Genomic DNA, 25,177 nt, shown 5'->3' with positions numbered 1-25,177 from the left:
GAGGGAAGGCGGCTCTTCAGGGCGGGGGCCGCGGCGGCGGAGGCCGCTGGCCGGGGGCACACAGGCGGGGCGGGCCGGGGCACAAGGCGGGCTCGGGCTCGCCCCGCCCGCTCCTCCCGAGCCCGCCGCCCTCCGGCCGCCGTGCGGCCCAGCCGTGCCGCCTGCAGGTGAGGAGCTCCGGCTGCGCTCTGCTCTGCCCCGCCCCGGGCGCGGCCCTCCCCTCCGCGGCGCGTAGAGGCGCGCCAGCTGCTGGGGGCCTGGTCCCCTTTGCGGCCGTGGCTGCTCGATCACGCGTTGTCACCTGGATTTTAAGGGTTTTAAGAAAACGAAGGAAGTGATCTCTGCCTGGCCCAACATCCCACCGTCCTTCTCCCGCCCCAGGCGCTGCCGGCGCGGCCCGGCGTGGCCCATCACTGCCCCCCTCCTCCGGGGAGCACTGGCCGTCTCCTTCAGTGCTTGCTTGAAAGCTGCCAGCCGGGGTCTGCTGGGCCCGCAGCCCGATCCAGGGTACGGTCTTGGATCTGCAGCCAGGGCCTGCTGCAGTGGTGACCTGCTGGTTTTGCCCTTCCCGTCTGCTTACAACCACAGGCACAGCTTCCCTTTCCCCTTTCCCCGCATTGCTTTGCAGCTCCTTCCAGCCCACTGGTGCATGATGGCTTCCAGGGCAGAAAGATCCCCCAAAGCCTGTTAAGGAAACGTTTCTTTGACTATTAGAATGGCTTCAGAGGGAGCCTGTGCTGAAGCTGCCTCAATTCAGTAGATGACACTTGGCACGTGTGCTGCGGATAATAGGTGGCAGACACAAACTTTTAAAGATGCATCATCTGGTGCTTCTCGAGTCTTTGCTGATGCCCAAATTGTGTATTTTTGCATCAGACCCTACCAGCCAGGGGATGGCCTTTGTGAAAATTTGTTTTAATCAGCAAATACTAACTCTCCAGAATCATCACCACGAATGGAAATTTCTTTGGCAATCTCATCAGAACAGTCAAAAATGAGTGAGCAGGCAAGTAAATGAATGAATCTCTCTCCACCTGGGAAGCATGTATACTTTACTGCTGTTCTATGGAAACAGAATTTCAGTTTCCAGAGCCATTAACCACAGCTGTTAACATTTAATCCAAAAATATTTAAAGGGCTGTGAAAACAGGAAGTACCTAATTTTTTTAATGTTTTCATTTATATTCCTTGATGAGTGTGTTAAGTTACAGGCTGATAAGAAAACATTGTGACTTCCATGGTGTTATTCTTTCTGACTGACTGTTCACATTACTCTGACTTAAAAAGCACTTTGATATCACAACGGGAGCCTCTTCATATCTCTTGTACATTCAGTGTTGACCTACTTTATGTATGTCTTCTTTTACCTTCACCCCTTTAGATGTCACTTTGCTTGTCAAAAAGAATACTTAAACAGCTTTGACCTCTTGCTATGGTATCTTTTCTGGTTTATCTGTGGATTTCTCATGTTCTTTTCTTTTTGATCACAACAAAGGACTGAAGACAATGAGCAGCTCCTTAATATGGGAATTCTGAAGCAGAGTCTCTGAACCTTATTCTGTGTAGCACGCCAAACTTACAACTGCTCTGTCGTTCCAAATGCTTTGAAGGAAAAATGATTTAAAAAAAGCTCAGGGGTCGGACCCAGAGCCCACTGACATCAGTGACCTGCCATAAATTAAAAAAAAGAAAAAAGAAGTAGAAACCAGTTCAGTAAACAGCAGTCATGAGTACACTTCTGATTAAAGCATAAACAGGTTCAGAAAATGTCACCAGCCCACACAAGCACAGCTACTGAAATCTCCAGTGAGGGAAAAGGTCCTCAGTGTACAGACACATCTGTAATGATGCAAGCTGCAAAGGTTAAATAATAAAAATAGTACACTGTAAGATTTTGCGAATAACGCAAGGCCACTGCCTGTGACTCCAGAAAGCTCTCTGAACTGGGGTACAGGGTGCCTGCCTGTACCACTGGGCCCCCACAGGAAGGTCTATAAGCATGGAGCTCACTGTTGTGCCCCACAAGGAGAAGCCCCTGCCTCTTGATCTCAGCACAGCCCCACTGGGAAAGCTCTCCACAGCTAGGGAAGGAGCAGGCTGGTCTGTCAGCAGAGGGAAGAAGGAGGGGAAAATAATGAAGGCAATTCCCTGGGAGATGCTGTGCAGAAAAGACCTTTTGACCTGACTGATGGCTGACATACCAGACTCATGTACTGGGTTGATTGCTTGGACAAAGATGAAGGGTGCCTGAGCCCCATGACTGCTGGGAAGCCTGCAAAACCACTGCACCTGGGGAGCTGCACAGGGCTTGGTGTTGAAAGGAGGGCACTTGGTTCCTTGGGTAGAGGCAGAGGACAGAAACCGAATTTCACATGGACAAGTTTCAGACTCGATAGGATTTGATTCAAACCTGGTGAGTGGTAGTTCCTAAGATGTTTTCATACAGCCTAAATGGGACTTTCATATTTGAAAGCTAGATAACATGGCACTGGATGTGTTAAAAATCCAGGGTGATGTCCTGACTATCTTTGCCTTTGTGCCAGTGGCTTCAGGGGAGTGTGGATTTTATTCAAGGCATACAATAAAATGATTTGCCTGTAAAAAGCAGTGGAAACATTAAAAATCCTTTTAAAGATGAATCGTGTCATAAAAGTGTATTTGTAAAACAAACACCAGAATATGAAACCACAGGGCTTGATTTTGTTGTTGCCAAAGTTTGTGTGACTCCAGCTTCTGACCTGGGAGGCAGGAAGAGTACCTTCCTCCCAAAATACTGAGTCACACCGTCGTAAAACTGGTTGTGAAAAGCCTTTTGCCTGCAACCCAAGCCTTAAGAAAGTCTAAGGTGTGTGTGTGGGGGGGGATAGCAGATTTGACTCATTGCCCTCTCTGCTCGGCTGCAGGGCTGCGATGCCTTGTGCAACCTCCCGGTTTTGCGGGGGCCGGGCCAGAGGAGGAGGGAGGGCACCCTGTTACACAAAACAGAAGTGGTGATGTCGGTTGCTCTGCTCTTTTTTAACTGATGCTTCTTTTTTTTTTTTTTTTTTTTTTTCCCCCCAGAGAGTTGGAAATGACTGGAGCAGGGAGCACGAAGACATCCTGGGGGGTGTTTGTGTGTGTGCATCTGCACATACACGCACCATACACACCCCCAGCCCCTGCTTTGCCCCTGTGCAGACACACAACTTGGGCTCCCACAGACCCGAAATCCCCGCCGCTGTCCCGGCGGGGCGGCCCCGCTCCGGCGGGGCGGTCGGAGGCGGGGGGCGGCTCTTCCTCTGCAAACTTTCCCTTTCCCCTCCCTCGCCGCCTCTTTCCCTCCTCTGCTCTCCTCCCTGCCCCTCTCGGCTCCCCGACGGCGATGGCTGAGAGGCCGGGGAGCACCGGGGCCGCACCGCCGCCCCTCTGGTCCTTGCCCGGTCCCCGCGGCCGCTCCCAAAGCGACATCTCCTCCTTCTCCTTCTCCCGCAGAACCTGCCTGCTTCGGTCCAACGTGGGCGGCTCAGGTAAGGGGGAGGGAGGGGAGGGTCCTTGTGTCCGAGCCCCCCCCGCCCCTAGCCGAGCTGAGCTGAGCTGGGGAATGTGGGAAAAGACATCCTCCTCCACACCCTGCCCTGCCTCCCAGACCGAGGTCTGTCTTCTGTCAGTGGCCGAAGCGTGGGTCCCTGGTTTACGTGGTGCTTGAACTGCCCCTCGAGATGATGTTTGGCAGGTTCCTGGCTTTTCATGCCGGTGTCCCCGGGTTTACATGAACCCCAGTGAAGCCGTGGATACCCATCCCGTCACCAAAGCAGCCGACTACAAGGGCAGAAAAGTGCCGGGGAGGCTTCAAGGGTGTATTGCGGGGACATCAAAACTCCACATTCTGCCACTTCACATGTTACACTTCAATTGTATGTTAGAATTTTACCTCATGCACTTATAGCTCCTTGGGGTTTTTCATAAACAGATGAGGCAAAATAAAATACCCAAGAACAAAACACCCCCCCCACCACCACCTGTGAGTCAGTATCCCACCATCCTCCTTCAGGAGGTAACTACTGCAATACGAAGTATTGTAGAGGTGATTTGGGTGTGGAAAGTGCCCTTTTGGGACAGACTACGCTTCCTCCAGGATTTGCGATAGCTTTGCTGTGTAAAATGGGAGGAAGTGAGGGTCCTAGTTTACAGTGCAGGTATTTGAAAGTGGCAAAATTAAAATACATACTCAGTTGGGCTATACTTTACTCAGGCTGTTTCCTGAAGTTAGGTATTCAGGAAAATGAAATTCTGGTCTCCATACTGCTGAGCACGTTTTGAAAATGTGTGCTTGTGTGGTTGTAAATCAGCCCTGCTCTGTTGACTAAAACAAGACTGCAGGCACATACGTCCCTGGCGATGTGGGTGTTTTGGATGCACTGGTACACTCTGCTGGACAGAGGTACTCCTGAACCACAGCACCACCAGGGATGCTCCAGTGCGCACTGAGGGACCCCCTCTGCTGCTGCACGAGCAGGACAGCGCGGCGCATGGTTGGGCCTGCAATGGACCACAATGTCCTCTTATGTTGGTTCCTCAGGGAATGTTGAGATGAGGCAGGCCATTTACTTGAGGAAGCTCAAATGCACGGCTACGCCTGCCTGATGAGGAGAGAGGGAGTGAAAGCTTGCTTAGTCACATAGGAGCAAGTAGATTCAACTTGTGGGGCCAGCAGCTGCAGGCAAAAACAACTCTAAGTGGCATTTTCTGCATAATTTTTTTCTCTGCCTTTTTCTGTGTCTACTTAAAAATTACATTGAAGGACATTTGAGATAGGGAGGAGGTTCCAGGGGTTTGTCCAAATCTACTTTTAGGCTCAAGGTGTATTTCAGCACCATCTTGGCAGCGTGCTGCATCAACAACACCCTATGGCTTGATGTGTAACCTGGGTGTGGAGGGATCACCACAGAGGTTGACAAGATTGCCACTATGTCAGTGTTAGACTGTGTTGGTTGTTAGCTTAGCTACAAAGACTACTATCAATGAGCTGGGTTTATTACAAGAGACTGGCAAATCCAGTGGAGGTAAAATGATGGTGTTTTCAAAGATGAGTTGTTATTTGTAGTTTCTTACACACAAAATTTAGGCCTCCCTGTTGCCCTACTTGATTTTTTTCTTTTAATTTTGAGGATGTGCTTCCTGCCAGCAAGTGACAGGAGTTTCTTTCTCTGGTTTTTATTTTTTTGTCATCTTTTCTTTCATTCTTTATTTTCTCTATTGCTGCTTCCTGTATTTTTTTCCAGCTGCTCATTGGACACAACAAAAATACATGCTGCCACACAACTGTTGATTCCCTCTTTAAAAAGGAAAGTATGCATTAAAGATGCAAAGCTATTTAATTTTTAATGTGGTGGTTAGAGAATTGTTTTTATACTGAGATGCCATTAAAATAACCTGCTTTTTCATTCCCCTACTAACCTGGAGAACAATCATAATGGGGACAGAAATGTAAAACACTTAGAGAAACAATATGAGCCTTACTATTTTTTTTTTCTCCTACCTTTTTCTCTAGTTCTACCATTTGATTAAAGTAGGTCACTCATTTACATGAGATGCTACCTGTGCTCCAGCTGCTTCATTTAGAAAAGAGCAATTTGCATTTTAAATAACTTGCAAAATGTTTGCTTGCTGCCTGTTCCTGGAGTGATTCACTTGCAGCTGTTGAAGTCACAAGTTGCAGTTCCTGTTGCATATTTGTCTTCATTTTCTAGATCTTGATGCCAGTTGTATGGTATTGTCTGCTTGCACTCCATTAGCGATGGGTTGGTACCCCCACAGAGGGTTTGCACTGTCCTTTATTTTACCACGTCCCGATCCACTGTTCTCAATGGAGGATCTGTTAAGAGGCAAGATTTGTAGAGACCCATCTGGCTAAGGGAAATATAATAGCCTTTCTAAAAGCAGCTTTGGCAGTGGCTTATAAAATGCATCTGTTTGTTATTCTAGATATGTACATATCTCAAGAGTACAGTGAGGCTCGTCAGGTGGTCCCCATGTTCATGGTACCTGTGCTTTCTTATCCCCACGCCTTCCTCTGCTGTTATCATATGCTGGAAGAAGCAACTTTCACTTTCTGGTATCACTTGACAGCATCTCACTTCATTTGCTGCAGTCCAGTTTGAAAGGAGAATGTATTTTCAGGTTTTTCTTCTTCTTAAAGCTGGCCTTTTCTTGTAGGGTTAGTGGTAGAAGATTATTTAATTCCCCTCTCTGGGCTGGCATCTCACCCATTGCTGTATCAGGCCTTTACCTTCCAACTCTTCCTTTACTTTTGGGAAGAACCTGGGGGGAATAAACTCATCATGAGCAAAGGTGGCACAATCTAGACTTTTGATTTAGACCCTGGAAAAGTGTAATATCAGTGAAGTTCAGAGCCTCTCTGGCAGGTGTAGGCTGTGCATTACTTCAGCATTGTGGTACATCCCACCTGACAACTGGCTACTTTTCCAGAGCATCTCAAGGAGATTTGAGAAGAAAAACACATTCTCCTAAAATTTCAGAGCAACACCAGAGCCACTTCAAGAAAGCTTCTTGCATTACATACCTTTAAGCAACCTTCCAAGTTCAGTGACTAGATTTAAACCAACCTTAGAAGGTGGGTCAAGTTTGCCAAGTTTCTTGATTTGCCCAGCATAGATGAGGACTGAACTGCATCTGAAACAAAGACCCTGTTCAAATACTTTCCCAGAATTTCTCCAAAATCTAGATTTGGTGGCTATGCGGCTGAGGGCAGCTCTTAGCGTGGGCAGTGAGCCCTGGGTGCAGGGTGGAAGGGGATGTTGCTGTTCCCTATCAGTCACCTTTGTGCTCCAGTTGCAGGACGGCAGCGGTGGTTCTCTTTGTGACAACCCTCAGGCACCAACCTGAGCTACTGTGGTGCCTGTTCTTTATCTGCATGTCCACGTAGACAGTTTTCAGTTTGCTCTCTTTAGTGTTGTGGGTTTTGCTATACAGCCTTGCATTTTCTTCTGAAGGTGGTGAGGTTTGTGGTGAGACACATCTTGGTGAAAAGGGAACTTTACTGCTCAGACCAGAAGTAAAAAACCCACCCATTTCTCCACTCTAGGATTGACACTGTTATATTGCTGCAGTTCCTCTTGATGTCTTGCTCTTTAGCAAGGAGAAGTTTCAGATAATTTGTTCCACTGCTAAGAAGCTCACCTTTCAGGTAGAGAGGTGAGCTTCTCATGCATGTTTCCGTTCTTTTCATGCTTTTTTCCATGCTTTTCTGGTGACACACACACAAAAAAACCCTACCTGAGAATTAAGGCAGCAATTCATCAATACCTTAGACTCTACACCAGATGCTGGGTTGCAGCAGAGTGAAAGGCTGAGGGCAAATGCCAGTACTGTCTCAAAACTTATACATATCAGTATTTTGGGGGGAATTTTTGGCTAGCAAACTGGTCCTTTTCAGGTTAATTTATTCAAAATGGTAATGAGAATCAGCTATGATGCCATTTGCTGCTGACTTTAGAATAGGGTGGGTAAAAAGATAGCTTAAAATCCCTCAGTTAAGTGAAGAACTGGGGAAGCTTTCATAGTGACCAGAGCATCAGAGTGGCTGATGTTGGTTGGGAAGAAAACTGACAAATTTTGGACTTATTTGAGCTTTTAATGCTTAGAATGCTCTACTTTGCAAATTTAACAAATGTCAGATTTTCTTCTTAACCGAGAAATTTTCTGGTTAATGCAAAGGAAATGTTTTTGATGGTTGAAGGTATTTGAGAATACTCTTACTCTAGACATTGACTTGATTATCTAGGGGCACGGACTCTCGGGAAAAAGCTAAATTTTGGGTGGGTAGGTAGTTAGCTGCTAAAGTTTGTCTGTCTTTCCCTCTGCACTTGTACTCATATTTCCCAAAATGGCTACAGATTCCATTTGGTTGGATCTATGTCCATATGCACCAAGCTAGAGCTCTACCAAGGTCTATGGGAGTTGCATTAGTGTTTGTGAAGAAGAGATCAGATGTGCTTTGGGAGGTCATTTAGATAGGGGGGGGTCACTCATCAGGATGGGGGTGAGGAGGAAGCAGCCTCATCATGTGGAAGAACTCTCATAACTAAACCAACTGGTTTTGGCACATTATATGAAAATATGGGAGTCAGGGAAAAACATGATTCTCCATTGTATGAAGCAGGATGTGTTTACAATAGAAATCAAAGTACAGAATTTAGCAAGAAGCCCAAAGCAGATAATCTGGCGTAGGAAACTACAGAAGTTAAGACAAATAATAATTTTGGGGAATTTAGAAACCAGACTCAACACGACTATGTCATTTTCAAGAGATAGTACATCCTGTCACTAAGTCCAGGATAATATTTTCCCATCAATTGAAAATTTAAACTCAGAAAGAGGCAGCAAACATAACCATATGCAATTTGACATATGCTTATAGAATTGAAGCATCTACTTCTTTGTAATAACCTGGAAACACACTTAGATCGTTGACCCATAAAGTTAAATCCCATTCTGGTCATCCGTATATGTAACCTGGAGTTTCAGAAGGGTGCTGGGGAAAAATCCAGGAGCCTTATAACATTTTGTACTGCATACATTGACAAAGTTCAAGTCTGCCTGAACACTTGTTTACTTTACAAGATTAGATGGGTGTGCAGGGAAGAAATGTGCGACAGAATTTAGTCAGCCATTTCTAATATGAGTTTATACCATAATGCATATGAAATAAGAGTCTGCCTGTTTTATACTGGACTAAAAGATATTATTCCACACCAACTCTTGCAGAATAACTGGGGTAGGTTCTTGGTATTAGCAAGCCTGATTAAGCCTAAGTGTGAAAGGGGGAACATTGGGAACATGATGGTTTACACATACAAACCATGTATACTGGGTGTCATTTACACATGACCCAGTTTCTGGGACAACTTTAGAATCAAATATTCAGACTTGTGCTCATGCTTAAAAAAAAAAAAAAGTATTTTCTAAATGTAGTAATAATCTCCATAGTTGGCTAAGTAGAAATTGGACAGCAGACATTGGCAGTGTAGGATTTAATGCGTATTTTGCAGCAACTAATCAGTAGCTGACTGTGGGATCTGTTCAGCATTTTGCTACTGTGTTTTCGATTCTCAAGGCCCTTTGGCATTTAGCACTTCCTGCTGTGTGTGGCTTCTAGCAAGTAACCATTTAATATCAGACCGCATGTCAAGTATGAAGCCTGAAGAAATGATCTAAAGAGTAGTTGAAGAAGACTTTTTACTCTTTCTCTTACTGAACGTAAGCAAGTTTGGTTTGAAAACCTAATGTTTCATCAGTCAAATCCACTGTTAGCATAAATCATTTTCCTTCCTCACTCCCACCCCCCTCTTTTTGCTGTTATTTCCTGTAAAAGCAAGCACTATTTAAGGTCAAAGGGCTGGGGATAGTTTCAAATGATGGTGAAGAATTTACGTTTTTATTTATTTTTGCTTTTTGAAATCATAATCTTTTCAGTGCCAGAAATCCTGTAGGATTTCAGTTTTCAGTAATACCAGCATTAGTCTTGCTTCTGAATTTTTAGTAGTTCTCATTGAACAGGCTTTAGCATAAGGCAAAGATATCTTCAGTGGTAATCTTTGCTTTTTAAATTTTTTTTTTCCCCTAGCATTTTACCTAGCATGTTGCTATTTTTAACAGATTCAGAGGTTAGTTTTTCTCAGGTACAAACCAAGCAGCACAAAAGGAAAAATATCTAGAAGAAAATAGAAAATCCTGACTTCAGTGTTCTGAGTTCAATCACTTTTCATTTTATCTTTGAAATTGTCGGTCTTAAAACCCACCACAACAAGGGATGCTCTTGCTTTCCATTCATACGGAAAGCAGAGAGATCTTCCTGAAATACCAGCAGAGTTTGTAGGCAGTCAGCACTTCCCTTGGTGATGAGCTGAGAAGTCTTGCTCCCCATCATGCAGTTTTGATGCAGAATTGGGATTTAAAAGGTGTTGTGTTGTATAGATTCTACGAGTGTTTTCGGTGTTGTCATGATTTTTGAGTTTTGAAAGGCTGAAGTAGTAAAATACTAGTAAATTGTATCAGTATCAAGTATTTAGCATAACGGGGTCAGAAGCGTTGTTTTTAGTACAGCCTGAAGCTTCACAGCCACTATACTTTGCAAGTTCACCGTGCCCTCAGATAGAGAACTTCATAATGAAGTGGAGCTAAAGAACAGCTTAAACCACTGTGTTTTGGTGGTAAGACACTTTTCTACCCTCTCTTCTCTCTCTCATGTTTCTTTTATATTTCTGGCACATTCTGCATTGCCCTTCCCATTTCTCACGCTGTTAAAACTCCTTGGCTATATTCACACCAATACAGGGCCGAGCAGTCAGGGGCTGGGAGGGAAACATAGAAGCAGGAGTGTTCTACCGGAGATGGGAACACGGTGACTCCTCACAGGCTAAAACACTGTGTGAAAATGGCTTCTCTTTGAAATAATGATCATGTTTTGTACTAAGTGTCTTATTTTTTTTTCAGAAAATGTAGAATATAATAGGTATTTTAAATTAAATATGTATTTTATAGCTTTTGTAACGTTTGCACGATTTACAGTATCCAGCAGAAAAACTTGTCTGGGTAGAGTGGACTGCTATTAAAAGCAGTTACTTTTTCTTTCCCTTCAACTTCAGACATGACTTCAGTCTCGCACGCAAATGGTGTTGGCTCCCACTTGGGGAATTAGCCCAGCTGCATAGTACCACACACCATTTCTGTTGGCTGGATGCATCAGTTGGTAGCTCAGTTTTGGTACCTTTACCCAAGTTGTTTCTATCTATACTGGAAATAAAAGGCACTCATCTCTTTCTTCCTTTCACCTTCTCCCCACTCCTTTGCTCCCCTCTTCCTTACTAGGGAATTTTTCAATTTTGGGAATTCATCGGGAAGGGAAAAAAAGAAAAAAATTCTAAAATGAAAAAAAAAAAGAGGGTTGCTGAATATTAGAAACAGAGAAGTGCCTCAGAGCCTTTTTAAGATAAAACTTGGCATGGTGGCAAGGATCAGGAAAAGGCTGAACTCTGCCACAATCCCTAATTCATTTCATGTCGTTAAGTTAGCTAAAGTTTATTTGAATACAAATGTATCCTGGTCAAATAAGAGTTTTGTGAAAGTCAACTTTTTGTAGTAACAATCCTGATTTCAGGCACATTTCTGCATTTTCTGGAGTAATATCTGACAGAATTTGAAAATGGTAAGTTGTTGCTTCAAAAAGTGAGTCTAAGGTTTTTAGAATTTGATATAGAGGGGTTTTTTTCTTCTAGTTTGGGGAGCAGGAACAGGAGCAAAGGCAGCAAAGAAGTGTCAGAATTTCCCTGGCACAGAAATGTGATTATCCTAAGGGGCCCATCCACCTATACAGGGCAAGTGTACCCACTGCCACTTGGTTATGGCTAAATGGTCAGATATCAAATTCTTTAAGGGTTCAAATGCCTTCTTGAAGGAATAAGGATGTTCAGTACTTCAGAGAACCAGACCCTAAAGAGCACAATGAACAAAGCTCCCCTTTCAGCACATGTTTGCTTTTCTTGTTTTTTGGGGAAGAATCACAGCTTTTAAGATACCTGTGCCTCATGTACACAGTACTCGAGAAAATTAAGGCAGCAAGCAGAATTGGTGTTGAGGTATGTTTTTGTATCACCTACAAGCACAGTAAAGAAGAGCTTGTGGTGCTTTTGCAGTTGAATGTGTCCTAGTTGCAGACCTTTGTGTTCACAGGCAGCTGTATTTAAACATTGTGAGTGAACAGATAACTAGCAGTCATCTGCTTGCCACTTTTTAATTTATTTCCTCTGTTGTCCAGTGTAAGGGCTGACAGTTAACGTTAGTGGTTTAAACCACCAATGAAACTGTGAACTTTTTATCTGAAAGAAGCACTTGCTGCCGAAAAGGCAGCATCTACAAGCATAATTCTGATTTTTTTTTTCTGATTAAAAGCAGTTTTGGTAAGCTCAGAAGGGTTGGATTTGAAATAAGTTGTTTTACTTACACAGACAGAGCAAGCGTAATCCATCAGGGACCAGCAGACATCCCAAGTCACAATACAAACTGCTCTAGCCCCAAGGATGAAGTATGGCATGCTGCTTTTGTTATTTGGGCTATAGGCACCTCTGCCTGTGTTACTGAGTCTCAACTCTGTATCCTTGGAAATGAGCTGAGAGGGAGAGTCAGAGCTCCCCAGAGGCACAGCATCTTTCTTCCAGCCATATGACTTTTTGCACCCTGAACATTTAAAAATAATGGTGCCTTCCTGTTATGCCTTGCTGCAAACAAAACTGAATGGCAATATTTCACATCGTGTTTTCTTTAGTGAATGGCCAATCCAAAAAATATGCTACCACTCAGCTATTTAAGTCTTTGGAGACACATCTGCTATGAATTTTGCCTCATTCTTTAGAATTTGAGATAAACAATAGCTTTTGATCTGCAAATAGCAAGAATTATTTTGGAGAAAGATTTCCAAAGGATTGATGCCATAATTTTCAGAGCTTTCTCTTATTTATATAGTCAGCTTGAATTTTGTCTAATGAGATTTTCATATGATGAGCTGGTGAATGTATATATGATTTTGTAGGTGATTTCAAGTCTCACAAGCCAACAGCACCCATTTCACTCCGTGATATGGATGTTTATCACTGGGCACATGGTACATGACTGCATTGTACTGCAGCTTGTGCATTTAGAGGTCTATCAGAAACAGCATCTGAAAGCTACACCCTTGCAGTGCAGCGTCTGCCAGACCTGGAGAGAAACAGCAGAATGAATGACTTGCTTTCAGCTACAGGGGTGAAAGGCTTTGGGGAGAGCTTGGGGCTTCAGACATGCTGCCTGCCCTTTTTGGGCTCTGTGTCCAAGAGCTCTCCTGATCATCACCAGACACTGGAAGAAAGTTTGTCCCCTTGCAGCTTCCATGGGGACAAATAAAACCTTTCACTCAGTGCCTGTCCCAGAGGCATGCCAGGTCCTTGGTCTGCCCATCCTTGGGTGAGGGAAAGTGGCACACCATTTCGAAACAGCAAGGTAATTGCCTAACAGCAAATTAGGGTTACTTTGAAATCACTCTTAATTCAAGTTAGGTTAAGAAAAATGCAGGCAAAGGCATTTTTTTTAGAATGTCTAAAATAACACAGTTGCCAGTCTTTTGAAAAGAGAAAGGAAACATCACCAACAGAGTGAGTGCCTGTAACTGGTCTGTGAATTCAGAGGAAGAAAGACCCATCAGACATAGTCTTGGGGTCAGCAGTTTAAATAAAGATTTTTTTATACTTCTTTTCTTACATCTTCTAAAAAGTTTGTAATATTGTCTGTTTTGCATGGGTTTGCCCTTCAGTGGAATTTTCATCATTTAGCAAAATTGGAAATTACCTATGGCAAGCAACAAAGTTGGTATCACATAACTATCTGGCAAGTGAAAATAACTTGGTGGAGTGCACAGCTGTTGCAACTTCATTGTGCTATTGTGTAAACTCTGTGGGGAAAAAGATATTTGTTCCCCTTGTTCTAGGCCAAGACTGGAAAAGTGCTGCAAGCACAGGAGGGGCACGTGTAAAAGAAGTTTGCTGGAAGCGACATTTATTGAGCTGGGGAATAGTCTCTCAAGAGGAACAGTGAAAGCTACCCTGCTGGAAGCACTTACAACCAGAGCTGGAAATGCACTAAAAAGTATGTGAGAAGAAACTGTTGTAGTGGTAATGAGAAGGGTCTTTTGCAGTTGTGGATTTTTTTTATTGCTCTGCATTTAGGCCAAGTCAGAAATGGCAGTGGGGGACACGGGACTGAGCCATCCACCTGCACCAGACACACTAGGCTAAGGAGACAGAGATGGGTCTGGCGTTTTGGCTGGATGGAAGAGCCACATCTATGTCCCCCTATCTGTGGTAGGGTGTCCTCTTCACCTCTGTTAGAAGCAGAGAGAAGCAAAAGAGATGGGAAGGAATTCTCCCAAGCAGCAAAGAAATAACTGACAGTAAGATAAGTGAAACAAAAGAGCAAAACCAAAGGACGTTCACCCTTGGTGTTTTGAAAAGTGGTCGTGTTACACTCATTTTTACCCTAGGCTTAAGATAAATATATATTTGGATGAGTTTAGGTGAATATTTAGATGAATTCTAGGCAATGAGGTCTTGACAGTGAGAAGTCCATCAAATAAACAAGTTTTGTCTACCTTCTAAGGCCATTGCTATTTCTAAAATAAATTATATCAAGGATATTTTAATTCAGGCACTAATTAGTGAATTCTAATACTTAATACAACTCCGTACTTCTACTCCAGTGAATTTGTCTCAGTTATATATACTCCACAGAGGAAACAAATCCCAGAAAACTAAATTTCATGCATATCATATATGAAGTAAATGGGATTTGATCCAAAATGTTTTTATACAAACACTGATTACCATAATAATGGAAGAGAGGGGGGAAAATCCAGAAAGAGCTCTGTAAATGGCAGTATGCATCTCTCAGACTCAGGATTAGATGATTCAGACTATGCACATTTATAAGAAGGACCTGAGTTTCAAAAATACATGCAAATGATTTCTGATTCTAATCCTTTTACATGTCAATAAAAGCTATCAAAATATGTGCACTTTTCGGTAGTTCTAATCTCCATTTGTTAATGGGAGCTTAATCTTTTAGAAACAGAGTTGTTGTAAGAGTGGCTTTCATCTTCTGCGGCAATTTGGGATCACTGTGAAAGTGATTTGACCAGTGTAATAATTATAGGAGGAAAAATCAGAAGCCATGTTCAGTGGCATTTTATAGATGCCAGATGTCTGTGGGATTCACTCTGATGCTGAAGACGCCTGCAGTAAACGCTGGTGTGGTTCAGGGAACTGAAACGTCTTGCTTGTCTTCTAATGGAATATCTTCCCTCCATGGTACTCTGAGGGGATGTAATGTCCCTAAGTGGATTGCTCTGAGCCTGGGAATTTCTGTAACAGCACTGAACATCGGCTGAGCCATGTGGGTAGTGTCATTGAAATACTCTGCTATAGAATTGCAGGGCAGTTTTAAGTAGGGGTGCATATTTTACGCATAAAATTGCAGTACAGATTCTTCTGTTGAGAATTCATAACATGCAAGGAATAAGAGCATGTCAGGTATGCCCTGACCTATCAATAGGCATTGATAGGTTCTTGGGTATGATGGTGTGTGTATATGTGAAAAAATAACTAACCACCTTCAGTTCAGTCCAGTTCATTTAAATGATACTTTTCTAAACCACTGAAGTGTAAGCGTCCAGCTATCAGGCTGCTGGAGCCTTGCTTCCTCTGCTAGAAAATACAGGTACGCAGTCACAGGGAGGGAAGGAACCAATTGGTAGCTATCAGGCATCTCTCTCCAAGAGGAAGGCTGAAGGCTGAAGGCTACCATGTGGACCCTTGCTCTGAACAGGGAAGCAGGGTTCAGTCACTGTGCTTCGAGACTGACAGGGAAGGACAAAGAGCTGGGCATCCCCTTCCTTTCCCCCTCCAGTCTGTGCTGACATTTCTCCTCCAATTTAAGTGTATTTGGTGTAGTGTAGTAAAAATGTAGACATTTTTATCTCTCAGCAAAGGCATTGGCTTTGAGAAAAGGGAGATGAGCCAGCACTTCCAGCAGACCCAGCATCTGTCAGCAGACCATGCAGCTCGGGCTGTGCCAGTGTGGTCCAGCCAAGCCATTGCTGTGACTGGACCCACCCCAGCTTCACCTTCAGCTGTGTGCAGCCCTCTCCTTTGGTGCGCAGCAGTACGCTGCCACTGAAGCCTACTGCAGTGTTTCTGGCTTGTGATTTCATTGTGACTTTCCAGTGTTTAATACTGTTTTGGTTTGGCTCTTACACTCTCGGTTGTTGGTGAGGTTTTTTTTGAACAGCTGCTGGATTTCTTTGATGTTGAAAACTTCTGGAAACATGATTCTGCCATGTCCAGGCACTCAGAAATTGGGAGAAAGAGACAGAAAAATCTACTGTTGTCTTTTCATTCAAAATTATGTTTCTGGAGGCTTGATTCATTATGTTGGTTCACTTGTGGCTGGCAGTGCTGCTATTGCTATTGACTTCAAAAGGCTTTGGCTCAGGTTGAAATACATCGCTACAGCTTTTATCCCAGGAAGGGCTCTTTGCAACACTTTACAAAGATGAGATGATCTGAAGTCAAATATCACAGTCCTGTGGAAGGCAAACGTCCCTTTGGGACCAGACTGAGGTTTTTTTCAGTTCCAGTCTCTTAAGAAAATCCTGATGTAAGCAGGCATGAGATGCATTGACATGTTTTGTGATTGCCCAGGCTCAATAATAATCAAAATTAATGTGAGATTATTTTCCAAAGGAAATTAAACAAGGAGCAAGTAGAAAGCATCTACAGCAATTTCATAGTAGGCAACATTATACGGTGCCTTCTTTTTCCTGTGAAATCCCTATGAAAGTACACACTTGATGATGTGGGGGTCTCCAGGCAGCCCAGCTTCATAGGAAAAGGTCTCCTAGGGGGATCAGAGTTCTGCCTGGGCTCCTTGTTACTTACGTAAGGACAAGAAAAGGAGGGGATTGTCTGTAATGCACAGAGCCCATCCAACCTCTTCTGTCTGTCCATGGGAGTGAGGAGCATGTTGGCTCTTCTTCTCTGACGTGTGGGATATTATCGCCCTCCATGCAGCTAGTCCTTTTATTATGGTATCAAAAGGAGTAGGAAGGGCAAGGGGAAATCTAGGAGAAAAAAAAATACTGACTCAGATAGCAAAGGCAAATGGAAAGGGTTTAAAATGTGAAAGATCCCCAACAGTAACAGAAGTGATTACTTCATTTAAAATTTTGATTTTTTGTTAGTCCCACCATTATATCCACAAACAGAGCAAATGATTTTTTTTGTCTAGAAAATCCATTGATGCTGTTCTGCCTCTTCCACTTTATCTCCAGCAAACTTTTCGCTCAGATCCCTTGTTTTCTGTTCCGTGGAAAATCTTTTTTCTCCAGATCTTTTGTGCTGCAATACCCACCCAGTGTAGGAAAGTGGGGATGCTCTCCATCTAGCATCAACCACTGCGGGAGCCCATCTGCCTGTGGTGGTCAGCAGAGCTGATGTGCTGCACCCTTATAAGCTCCAGCTCTGCTCTGTCATGGGGATGAGAAGATTTTCCAACAGGTCTTTGAAGGAGCCTAAAAACACAGACTATAAAACAGAAAACAGCAAATGAGCACGTTGGGGCCTTTAAAGAACTTGTTTGCATTATAGTAGTTTCTTGAAGAAAGTCTCGCTCATGTGAGTAATCTCTTTTATTTTTTCCCGTGCAATGAATGTATAAGGTAATGGAGCTTTCTCTTGCTTTTGTTCATATTTCCTGTCCTGTAAGGCCCAGCAGCTTCGGTAGCCTTCCTGCTGCAGGAGGAGGGAAATGGAAAAACAGTTGGAAAAGGCAGGCTTTTTGGCTTTTGTAAGGATGCTTAGGTTTATCAGTATGTGGTCAAAATGGGATATTTTGCCCAGCCATAAAATAGGATTAACCGCCTTGTAGCTGCTTGTTACCTCTTAGTTACTCTAGCTATTTTTGGTAGGACTTGAGAGCTAAGAGCATCCTTACGATTACTGCAGCATCTGGCCTTATCACCACTAAAACAGTTTTCCCTGAGCCCAGCCATATGCCTTGTATGCTTTATACCGTCTGCTCCCAACTGCCCCCACAGTCTTCTGTCCCACTTGCTGCACCTCCCACTATCTGTCACCTCCAGACAGTTTGAGTCTTAACCTGCCCAGCTGCCCAGTTGCCTGCCAGGCCGCTGCTGGGGGAAAAGCTCGGTGGGTGAGAGATTTTGTGTCTCAGGGAGATGCTGCCATGTGAGGCTGCTACACTAGATGGGGCGGTTGTTATGCTGATCAGCAAACACCATCTCTCTGCCTCCGGATTCCTGCCTGGATCACCCACCTGCTCTCAGACCAAAGGATTTTAAATATAGACTCCTTTATATGAAGCGAGCAGCCCTCCTGCAGCAGAGCTGGTAGATTGCCCTCAGCTGGTTTTGTCTGGTATCTGCTCCATCCCAGATGAAGTCATGGCAGGGTCTTCATTAGTTTTGGTGTCTTTAAAAAGCACAAAACTGGAGTGGGATGCGATGTCGCGGCAGCGTTTTAAATTTCCTGAAACACCACCACCCTCCCTTTTTTTTTTTTTTTTAATCCATAGAATATATATTTAAACAACACAAAATGCTATTATCAGCCATTGCTCTTCCCTCAGCCAAGGTAATGCTGCAAAGTACTGGTGAAATTGGATCTCCTTGTAGTATTGATTCTGCTGTACTTTGGTCAGGGCTCGTGGGGTTAGTATTGATCTGTCAAAGAAACTGCTGAGGAGTGGGTGAGCAAGATCTGTTGTCTGTGTTGTTTGGGAACTAACAGAAGCTCTTATTCTTTGCTGACAGCCTGTTGCCCACTTTGACATTGATTCATTATGAGAGAAGCTGGCTTTAATTAGAACAAGGTTTTCCAGTGTTTGTACAGAGTGCTTTGACCCCAGTCCACAGCAAGTTCATAAAGGCAGACTCTCGGGCTGGGTTGTTCATTTATTATGCAGTCTTCTGAAAAAGATACCATTAAAATAATTGGACTAAAATTTTTGTTTGTGCTGAACCTGAAGTAGTCTTTTCTAAAACAAAACTCAAGGGGATCTGTAAAATGTGTGCAGAATTACACACCTAGACCTCCATCAGCATTGTGCATTGAAGTACTTATTGCTTACCCTGATGTTTTTGGTGGCCTGCTAGAGGTTTAGATTTGATGCATGCAGTTCTGAGGGCGGATGCAGAATCCCTTGACTGGTCTGAAAGAGCCTGAAAACAGGAATTCCTTCTCCCAGCCTGAAAACTCCAACATTAGAAAAGTTTTCCCCAGAAGCCTAAAAGAGAGACATCACTCATACTTTCTAACCTCAAAACAGTTTTATGGCAGGAAGAAACTTTTGTTTTCTTTTTTTCTTTCTTTATTCCTGGAGGAGGAGGCACTGGCTAGATTTTTGCTTTTAGACTGTATTTCATGAAGATCACCCCAGTAATATTAAGTGGTTTATATACAATTGATAAGTATCAAAGATAACATCAAAGTGTTCACATAGGCTATTACATGTGCAACAGAATTTTTTTTTCTATATGAAATAATAAAAGTACAGACACTAGATATATGAGTAAAAGTAAGCTAAAGCAATTTTCCCATGACATATCCTCCAAACGAAACATGAATGGAACACTCATACTGTTATCAAAACATTTCTCAACTATTTAGTCAATGCTGCCTGAAACGATCATGGAAAGTGACTCAGTGAAAAATGACTGTCATTTTATAGAATGTAATCCATATCCTTTAAAATTATAGCACTATAGTAGTACAAACAAAATCTGAAGTCCAGGAAATTACATCTGTAAATTCTGGCCACCTCCCACATATATGTGCAGATCAATATAATGTGGGGTGGGAAGAAACTGAAACAAAAAAGGCCCTTAGAATCCCACTTATTAGCCAGTTCCCAGCTGGGTACCAGCCTCTAGCAGTCATATGCTTCCAGCCACCCCCATGCAGCCACTGCAGCATCTGCAAGACTAAGGAGCCACAGGTCCCTCACTCCACAGCACCCACAAGAAATGCCTGGTGCGTTTCAGCCCCAGTGGCTCACAAATATCCAGGACTGCTGCAGGCTTTCTGAAAGCTTTGGGGCAGGCAGTATTGCTAGAGCAGGGTGGTGGAAGATCTTCATGTCCAGGACTCTGGGGGAGGAGGCATAGAGTAGTTCTATCCAGGTCTTGAGATTTGTAGTCAACAATATCCTTCAGTCAGGATGAAAAGCACAGCTGGTTTTTTTCTTACCAATTTTAAAATTATGCACGATACTATTTTGGATTCAGATACAACTCTGACCTAAAGATGCAATAAATAAGGTGGCCTACTTCACTGCTTGTTGCAGCCTTAGGACAACGTAGTATCTGAATGCTTCCTTTTAGGTTAAGTGTTCCATAGCATACTTCCAAAGTGATTTAGTTCTTGATTTGGACAGAAAAGCCTGTGGGAGATGTATAGCAGAGAATCTGCAGGTTCTGGCTGAGCACATTAGAAGGTTTGCCTGTTGCATTTGACTTTTCTTTTATAAAATAGAAATGTTGCTGTTAACTCTGTAGTAGGAGAATCTCTTTGTGAACTTGCCTATTTCAAAAACGGATGTAATTTGCTTAGTTATCTTTAAGCATCATCTTTTTCCAAAAGACGCATGGCAAAATTAATACAAAAAGCCACTAAAAATGTTAAATTACTAAAACGTTATAGGACTTGTATAACTGCAGAGAACAACTGGGCTGCATGGCTGATTTCTCACACAGACAGGCATTGACAGGATTGTTCCTTTAATTTATATAGGCTTATTGAAACATAGGGCCAGCGCAATCTTCTTTTTAGATCAACTTCATCTCTGCCATGTCATCTTGTAAACCACATGACAGCAGCTTGAGAGCATGTACCTCCTTAACTGATCTTAATTTGTGCTTACCAAAACCATTTCATTTATGTTTTCTTCCCCTGTATTTGCTGGGCCTCTCTATGGGTTCTTGTGCTTCATTTGTAGGGTTCCGTCACCTCCAATAGCCCTCACGCAGCCGAGCAGCTCCCTTGGCCTGCATTGTCCATGCCACATGTGGAAGAAGCTTTTTCCTTTTGCTGTAGCAATACAACCCTTTGGGGGTCCCTTTCCCAGGATTAGCTGGCAGGGGGTGGAAGTGGCCTGGCCAGAGGGGATGAGCAAGCATGCCATGCTCTGACTTCAGCCCTGAAAGCCAAAGAGGAAAATGAATTATCTGCGTCTGTGTTACTGTGTCCACGTAGGGTTTCCCAGAGCAAGCTATGGTCATGCTGGCAGAGTCATGCTTGCTGCATGGGCACAGGGTACCTGCACTGGTGGGTGACCTGGGCTCTTTGGGAGAGTGTTTTGCAAATAACTTTTGCTTGCAGTATCCTGGTCTCAGTGTGGTGTTTTACAACGGAAGTTGGAGATCAGTTAGACTAAAATTCAGCCAAGGAAGGTTCTGGGATGAGTTATGTTGAACAATGGGCAAGTACTTCGAAGGCAATAAGTCAACAACTAAATGAGAGAAAGTGTGTGCTAAATCCATTTGATTTTCTGCTTCTGGAGGGCTAAGTTGCCTAGTGAAGGAAAAGGTTTTGAGACTGTTCCATAGAACTATGTTTTAGACATAAGCTAAGGAGACAAGGCCTAGATGTAATCTCCACGAAGTGGGTGTCCAACAGTTTGATAAAATGCTCTCAAAAATATTTATCAGTAGTTTTCTGTCAGACTGAAAGGGCATCTCAAGCCAGATCTTGCAGGGGGCAGTCCTTTGCCCAGTTCCAAGCAATACTTAAGTTTTGATTTGAATGCAGGTTTACAGAATAGCTTTGCAAAATTTGCAACTATTACCAAGTCAGAAAAGCTGCAAGCACTTGCGAGTGCAGTACTGGGAGTCAAAACAGTCTTCACAAATTCAAGCAAAGAGGTAATACAGCTTTCTGTCAATTGCTATACCCCTCCTTTGGTCTGTTTTTCATATAACTACGGCAGATAAAGAAAGTATTATTGAAATCCAGGTTAAATTCCCAAGCACTTGAGAGGTTAATCGCTGTCAAGTAATTTATGCCCAATGCTAAGGTTTTGTAAGGATTTAAAATAAAGATGTTTGAAAAAATGCTTTGGAGAAATGCTGAAGCTACCACATAGAAACATACCATTTTAAGTTTTCACCAAAATGCTTGGAGTCTGGGGGTTGTCAGACTTGAAGACTGTGGCCTGAAAGGGCAAGTAGAGAGCAGAAGGTTTGGGAGGTTCAAGCTGCATATGATTGTGCCATTGACTCATGATGCTAAACTGAAAGCAAATTTGAGGAAGGGAGTTACTGAAAGACAGTGTGCCTGTGCTTCAAAACCAAGATGGAAAATGGGGAATCAAAGAGGAAACAGTCTTCATTGTAATCCCATTGTCCAGGCTGACTGCAGTGACAGAAGAAAAAGATAGCAGCAGTGAAATAATTAGCCATTTCAAATTCATTACATTTTAATAATTCAAACACTATTAATAATGCAGGTAAAAAGAATATTTCAAATATATTTTTTTCAGGGTCCTTCTATAATATTCTCTTCCTCATTGAAGCAAAGAAGCTTATCCTTCTCACTGCCCTGCAATGTAAAGAGAAGGGCAACGTAGCTCTAAGATACCTAACCGCCTTTTGTAACAGCTTTAATGAGCTTTTTTATATTGCTCTCAAGAGGGCAGCTTTCCCTGCATTTCTAAATACGCTCTCTGGGCAAATTCAAGCAGTATGTTCCTGATGAAATTTTGTTATTTTTAGAAATAAACGAAGCAGGGTACATCATTTCCTCTCCTACACTTTTGTTGATGCTTTAATATAAAGACCTGTGTTCAGAAGTTAATTACAGCATCCTAGATTGCACGCTAAATAAGCACTGCAACAGCAAGTGGGTGCTATTGTAAAGGAAAGGAACAATGCTGTACAAATGTCATTTTGGAGTTCTTTTTTTGTCTGATTACTACCCCAGGAAAATAGTGCTGACTTGTTTGCCGCAAAAGGGATTAAACTGCCTCGCATGACACCCTGGGAATGGGAGCCCAGGTGAAAGGCATGTTACGATAAACAGGGTATTTTGGGTAATAGCTAAGGAAGGAAAGAAATACTGCAAAACAACTTGTCATGCCTATTTGGCCCCTTTTGAACTTTTATGCAATCTTATATGGTGTTGTACTTAGGAGGAGAAATTGATAATAGAAACAGGAACGTCTTTGATTTCTTCATCTGTTTGTACACCAGGTTCTGTCTCCTGAAGACAGCAGGAGTCAAACAAGAGGGCCTAATTTCATTGTTTATGGCTCAGTCTTTTTTAGCTGGTATTTGGTCTTTAGTTTTTTCTCGGGATGTTTTTCTAGAGTTTCCCTGGCTTCATTTTTGCCTCCTCAGTCAAACTGTCTGGTCTTTCTGCCCTTCCCCAGACATGCATGCTTCTGAGCAAAGCATCCAAGCAATTTGAACCACATTTATAACATGTTGTTGAGTTCATCATAATGCACCTCTCTGCAGTAGAGGTTTTTATGTTGTGTTAACAGCAGTTTACCCTCTGGCTCTGTGGTGGAGTGGAGCACTGTTAAAGGTTTCACTCAGAATAAAAGGTTTGGGCTGCTGAATTATCAGCATTACTACCTGAAATAACTTGGGTTTCATTTTTCTTCTGCTATACTGGCCAGCTCTAGTCTAATGAAAGTACAGCCTATGGTTTGCATCCTGCGCTGGAAAATATTTACCTTGCCTGTTCATTCAGCAAAACCAAACTCTCCCTAATGCATATTTCCCTGACACCTGCATATGGCACATCTCCAGCTTGCCAATTTGTCTGATGTGCTTTGCTGATATCAGTTTGGCTCTGTGTGTGTCACACACACTTTGCAGTAAATTCTGGCAAACATATTCGTCAAATCACTATAAAACTAACGAGTGCTGTTCACTAGCCTCTTTCAGGGCAAATACATATTTTATAAGAGTTAAAATATACCTGTCCTTTCATTACCTTTGAGATGCATTTGAACATCTGTTTTGTGGCTGGTTTTAGCAAATCATCAAGCTGTACAAGGTAAAGTGATTATCTATGTGGTACCTAATGCAGTTCGGGACAAGAGTTTAGCAGAAGTCAAAATGAACAGAGACATTCATGTGACTGATGAGGGCACTGAGAGTTAAATTACACATATACCAACAAACAATCAATTCACCACACGTTCTGCACTTGGGAAGTGAAGTTCATCTCTGACTATTAGTCATTAAAAAGAAATCTTTCGGTGCAAGTATGAAGCATCTGGTACTAGCAATATCCAGAGCTGTGATTCTAGTCTAGATGGATTCCTTGAGCAGGTTGATCACTCAGAGGAAGTTCTCATTCATAAATACCTCACTTTGAGTCAGGGAACAGCAGGTGAAGTAGACAGAGGGAAAAAGACGAGTGTTTTGTTTCAGGGGCCTCTGTTGGCGTGGCATAGGTGGACCCAGTTTAGACACACTGGTTACGCTTCAGTGTTACACAGCCCATTCAGCTTGAGCTCCTGCCCATGAAGGAGGAAAGTAATCCTTGCAACTGCATGGAAACTCAGAGGCTGAATCAATAGTAGCCCTGAGCTTGAAGAGAGGAGACATAATTCTATCAGACCTCATACACGTACCAATTGCTCATATGGATACCATAACTTGGACTGTATGTGGGTAAAGTGAGTCCCTTCTGTGGGGAATAGAGGTGGCAATTAAGTGAGAATGCAGTCCCAGTACAGTAATATGGAGAGTAAAATTATATATAAATATACATAAATAGATATTTTTGAAACTCATTTGGAAGAACACACTCAAGCAGTGTCCTTTACTCTGCTTTAGTTAGATTCTCCTGCCATTCTCCATTCCGAAAGTTGCTGAACATTTGGCAGCACCTAACAGTGCTCCTTTACTTAATGGTCACTTCTGGCTGGTGGATTTTACTTTTTTAATGTGTGCTATGGAGTGCAAAAGCAACACAGGTTACCTGAGAGACCAAGCAGAACCTCAGGGGAAGAGACAGTAAGGTAACAAGTGAAGTTATACCTCTCTTTAGTGAATCTTGTCAAGTGTCTCCTCTGTTTGTTCCTAATTTATTTCTGCTCAGATTTCTGTCTCACGAATCAAGTTACAAAACACTAACCTCCAAAGATGCTGTCAAGTTTATCTGGCTAAATGTACAGTGCATCAAGTGCAGCACATAACTTCGCACTAGCAGTTGTTCATCAGCCTTCAGAGTTTGAAAGACGTCTTTCTCAGTATTTGATCATTTTCCTAAGGGTGGCATTTGACATTTAAGTGAAAATTATCTAGCTCTCACTTACCTACATTTTATTTCAGCTGAGAGAGGGTTAAGACAAATGCTGATAAGTAGCTCAGATGCATTCTTCTATTCCATTGCTTAAGTCTTGCTTCATGTATTTTTACTCATACTGCTTAAAACAAACTGATGTACCCAGAACCTCCTCTGTCCTTAACATAAGCCTGACCACATGTTTTATGTCCAGAGTTGAAGTCCTGAAGCCACTGAAATGGAAGATTTACTGTTGGCTTCACCGTGAGTGGGGTATC

The 25,177-nt window shown here is 42.9% G+C and overlaps 1 protein-coding gene across 2 annotated transcripts in view; it reads left to right on the top strand.

Annotated features, from left to right (window-relative positions):
• The first annotated feature begins 3,277 nt into the window (after positions 1-3,277).
• The window catches only part of PHACTR2 (phosphatase and actin regulator 2), a 141,082-nt gene continuing 119,182 nt past the window's right edge, over positions 3,278-25,177 (top strand). Inside the window, exon 1 of one of the 2 annotated variants that reach the window (XM_056343071.1) lies at positions 3,278-3,506. In XM_056343071.1, coding sequence (XP_056199046.1) covers positions 3,362-3,506 — 145 coding nt within the window. In that variant the 5' untranslated portion in view covers positions 3,278-3,361. The remainder of the gene's footprint in view (positions 3,507-25,177) is intronic. The other variant, XM_056343070.1, reaches the window with a different exon arrangement.

Source organism: Falco biarmicus, chromosome 6, assembly GCF_023638135.1.
Source record: "Falco biarmicus isolate bFalBia1 chromosome 6, bFalBia1.pri, whole genome shotgun sequence".
Classification (NCBI taxonomy): Eukaryota; Metazoa; Chordata; class Aves; order Falconiformes; family Falconidae; genus Falco; species Falco biarmicus.
Note: the sequence above shows the minus strand (reverse complement) of the source record. Positions and strands in the feature narration are given on the sequence as shown.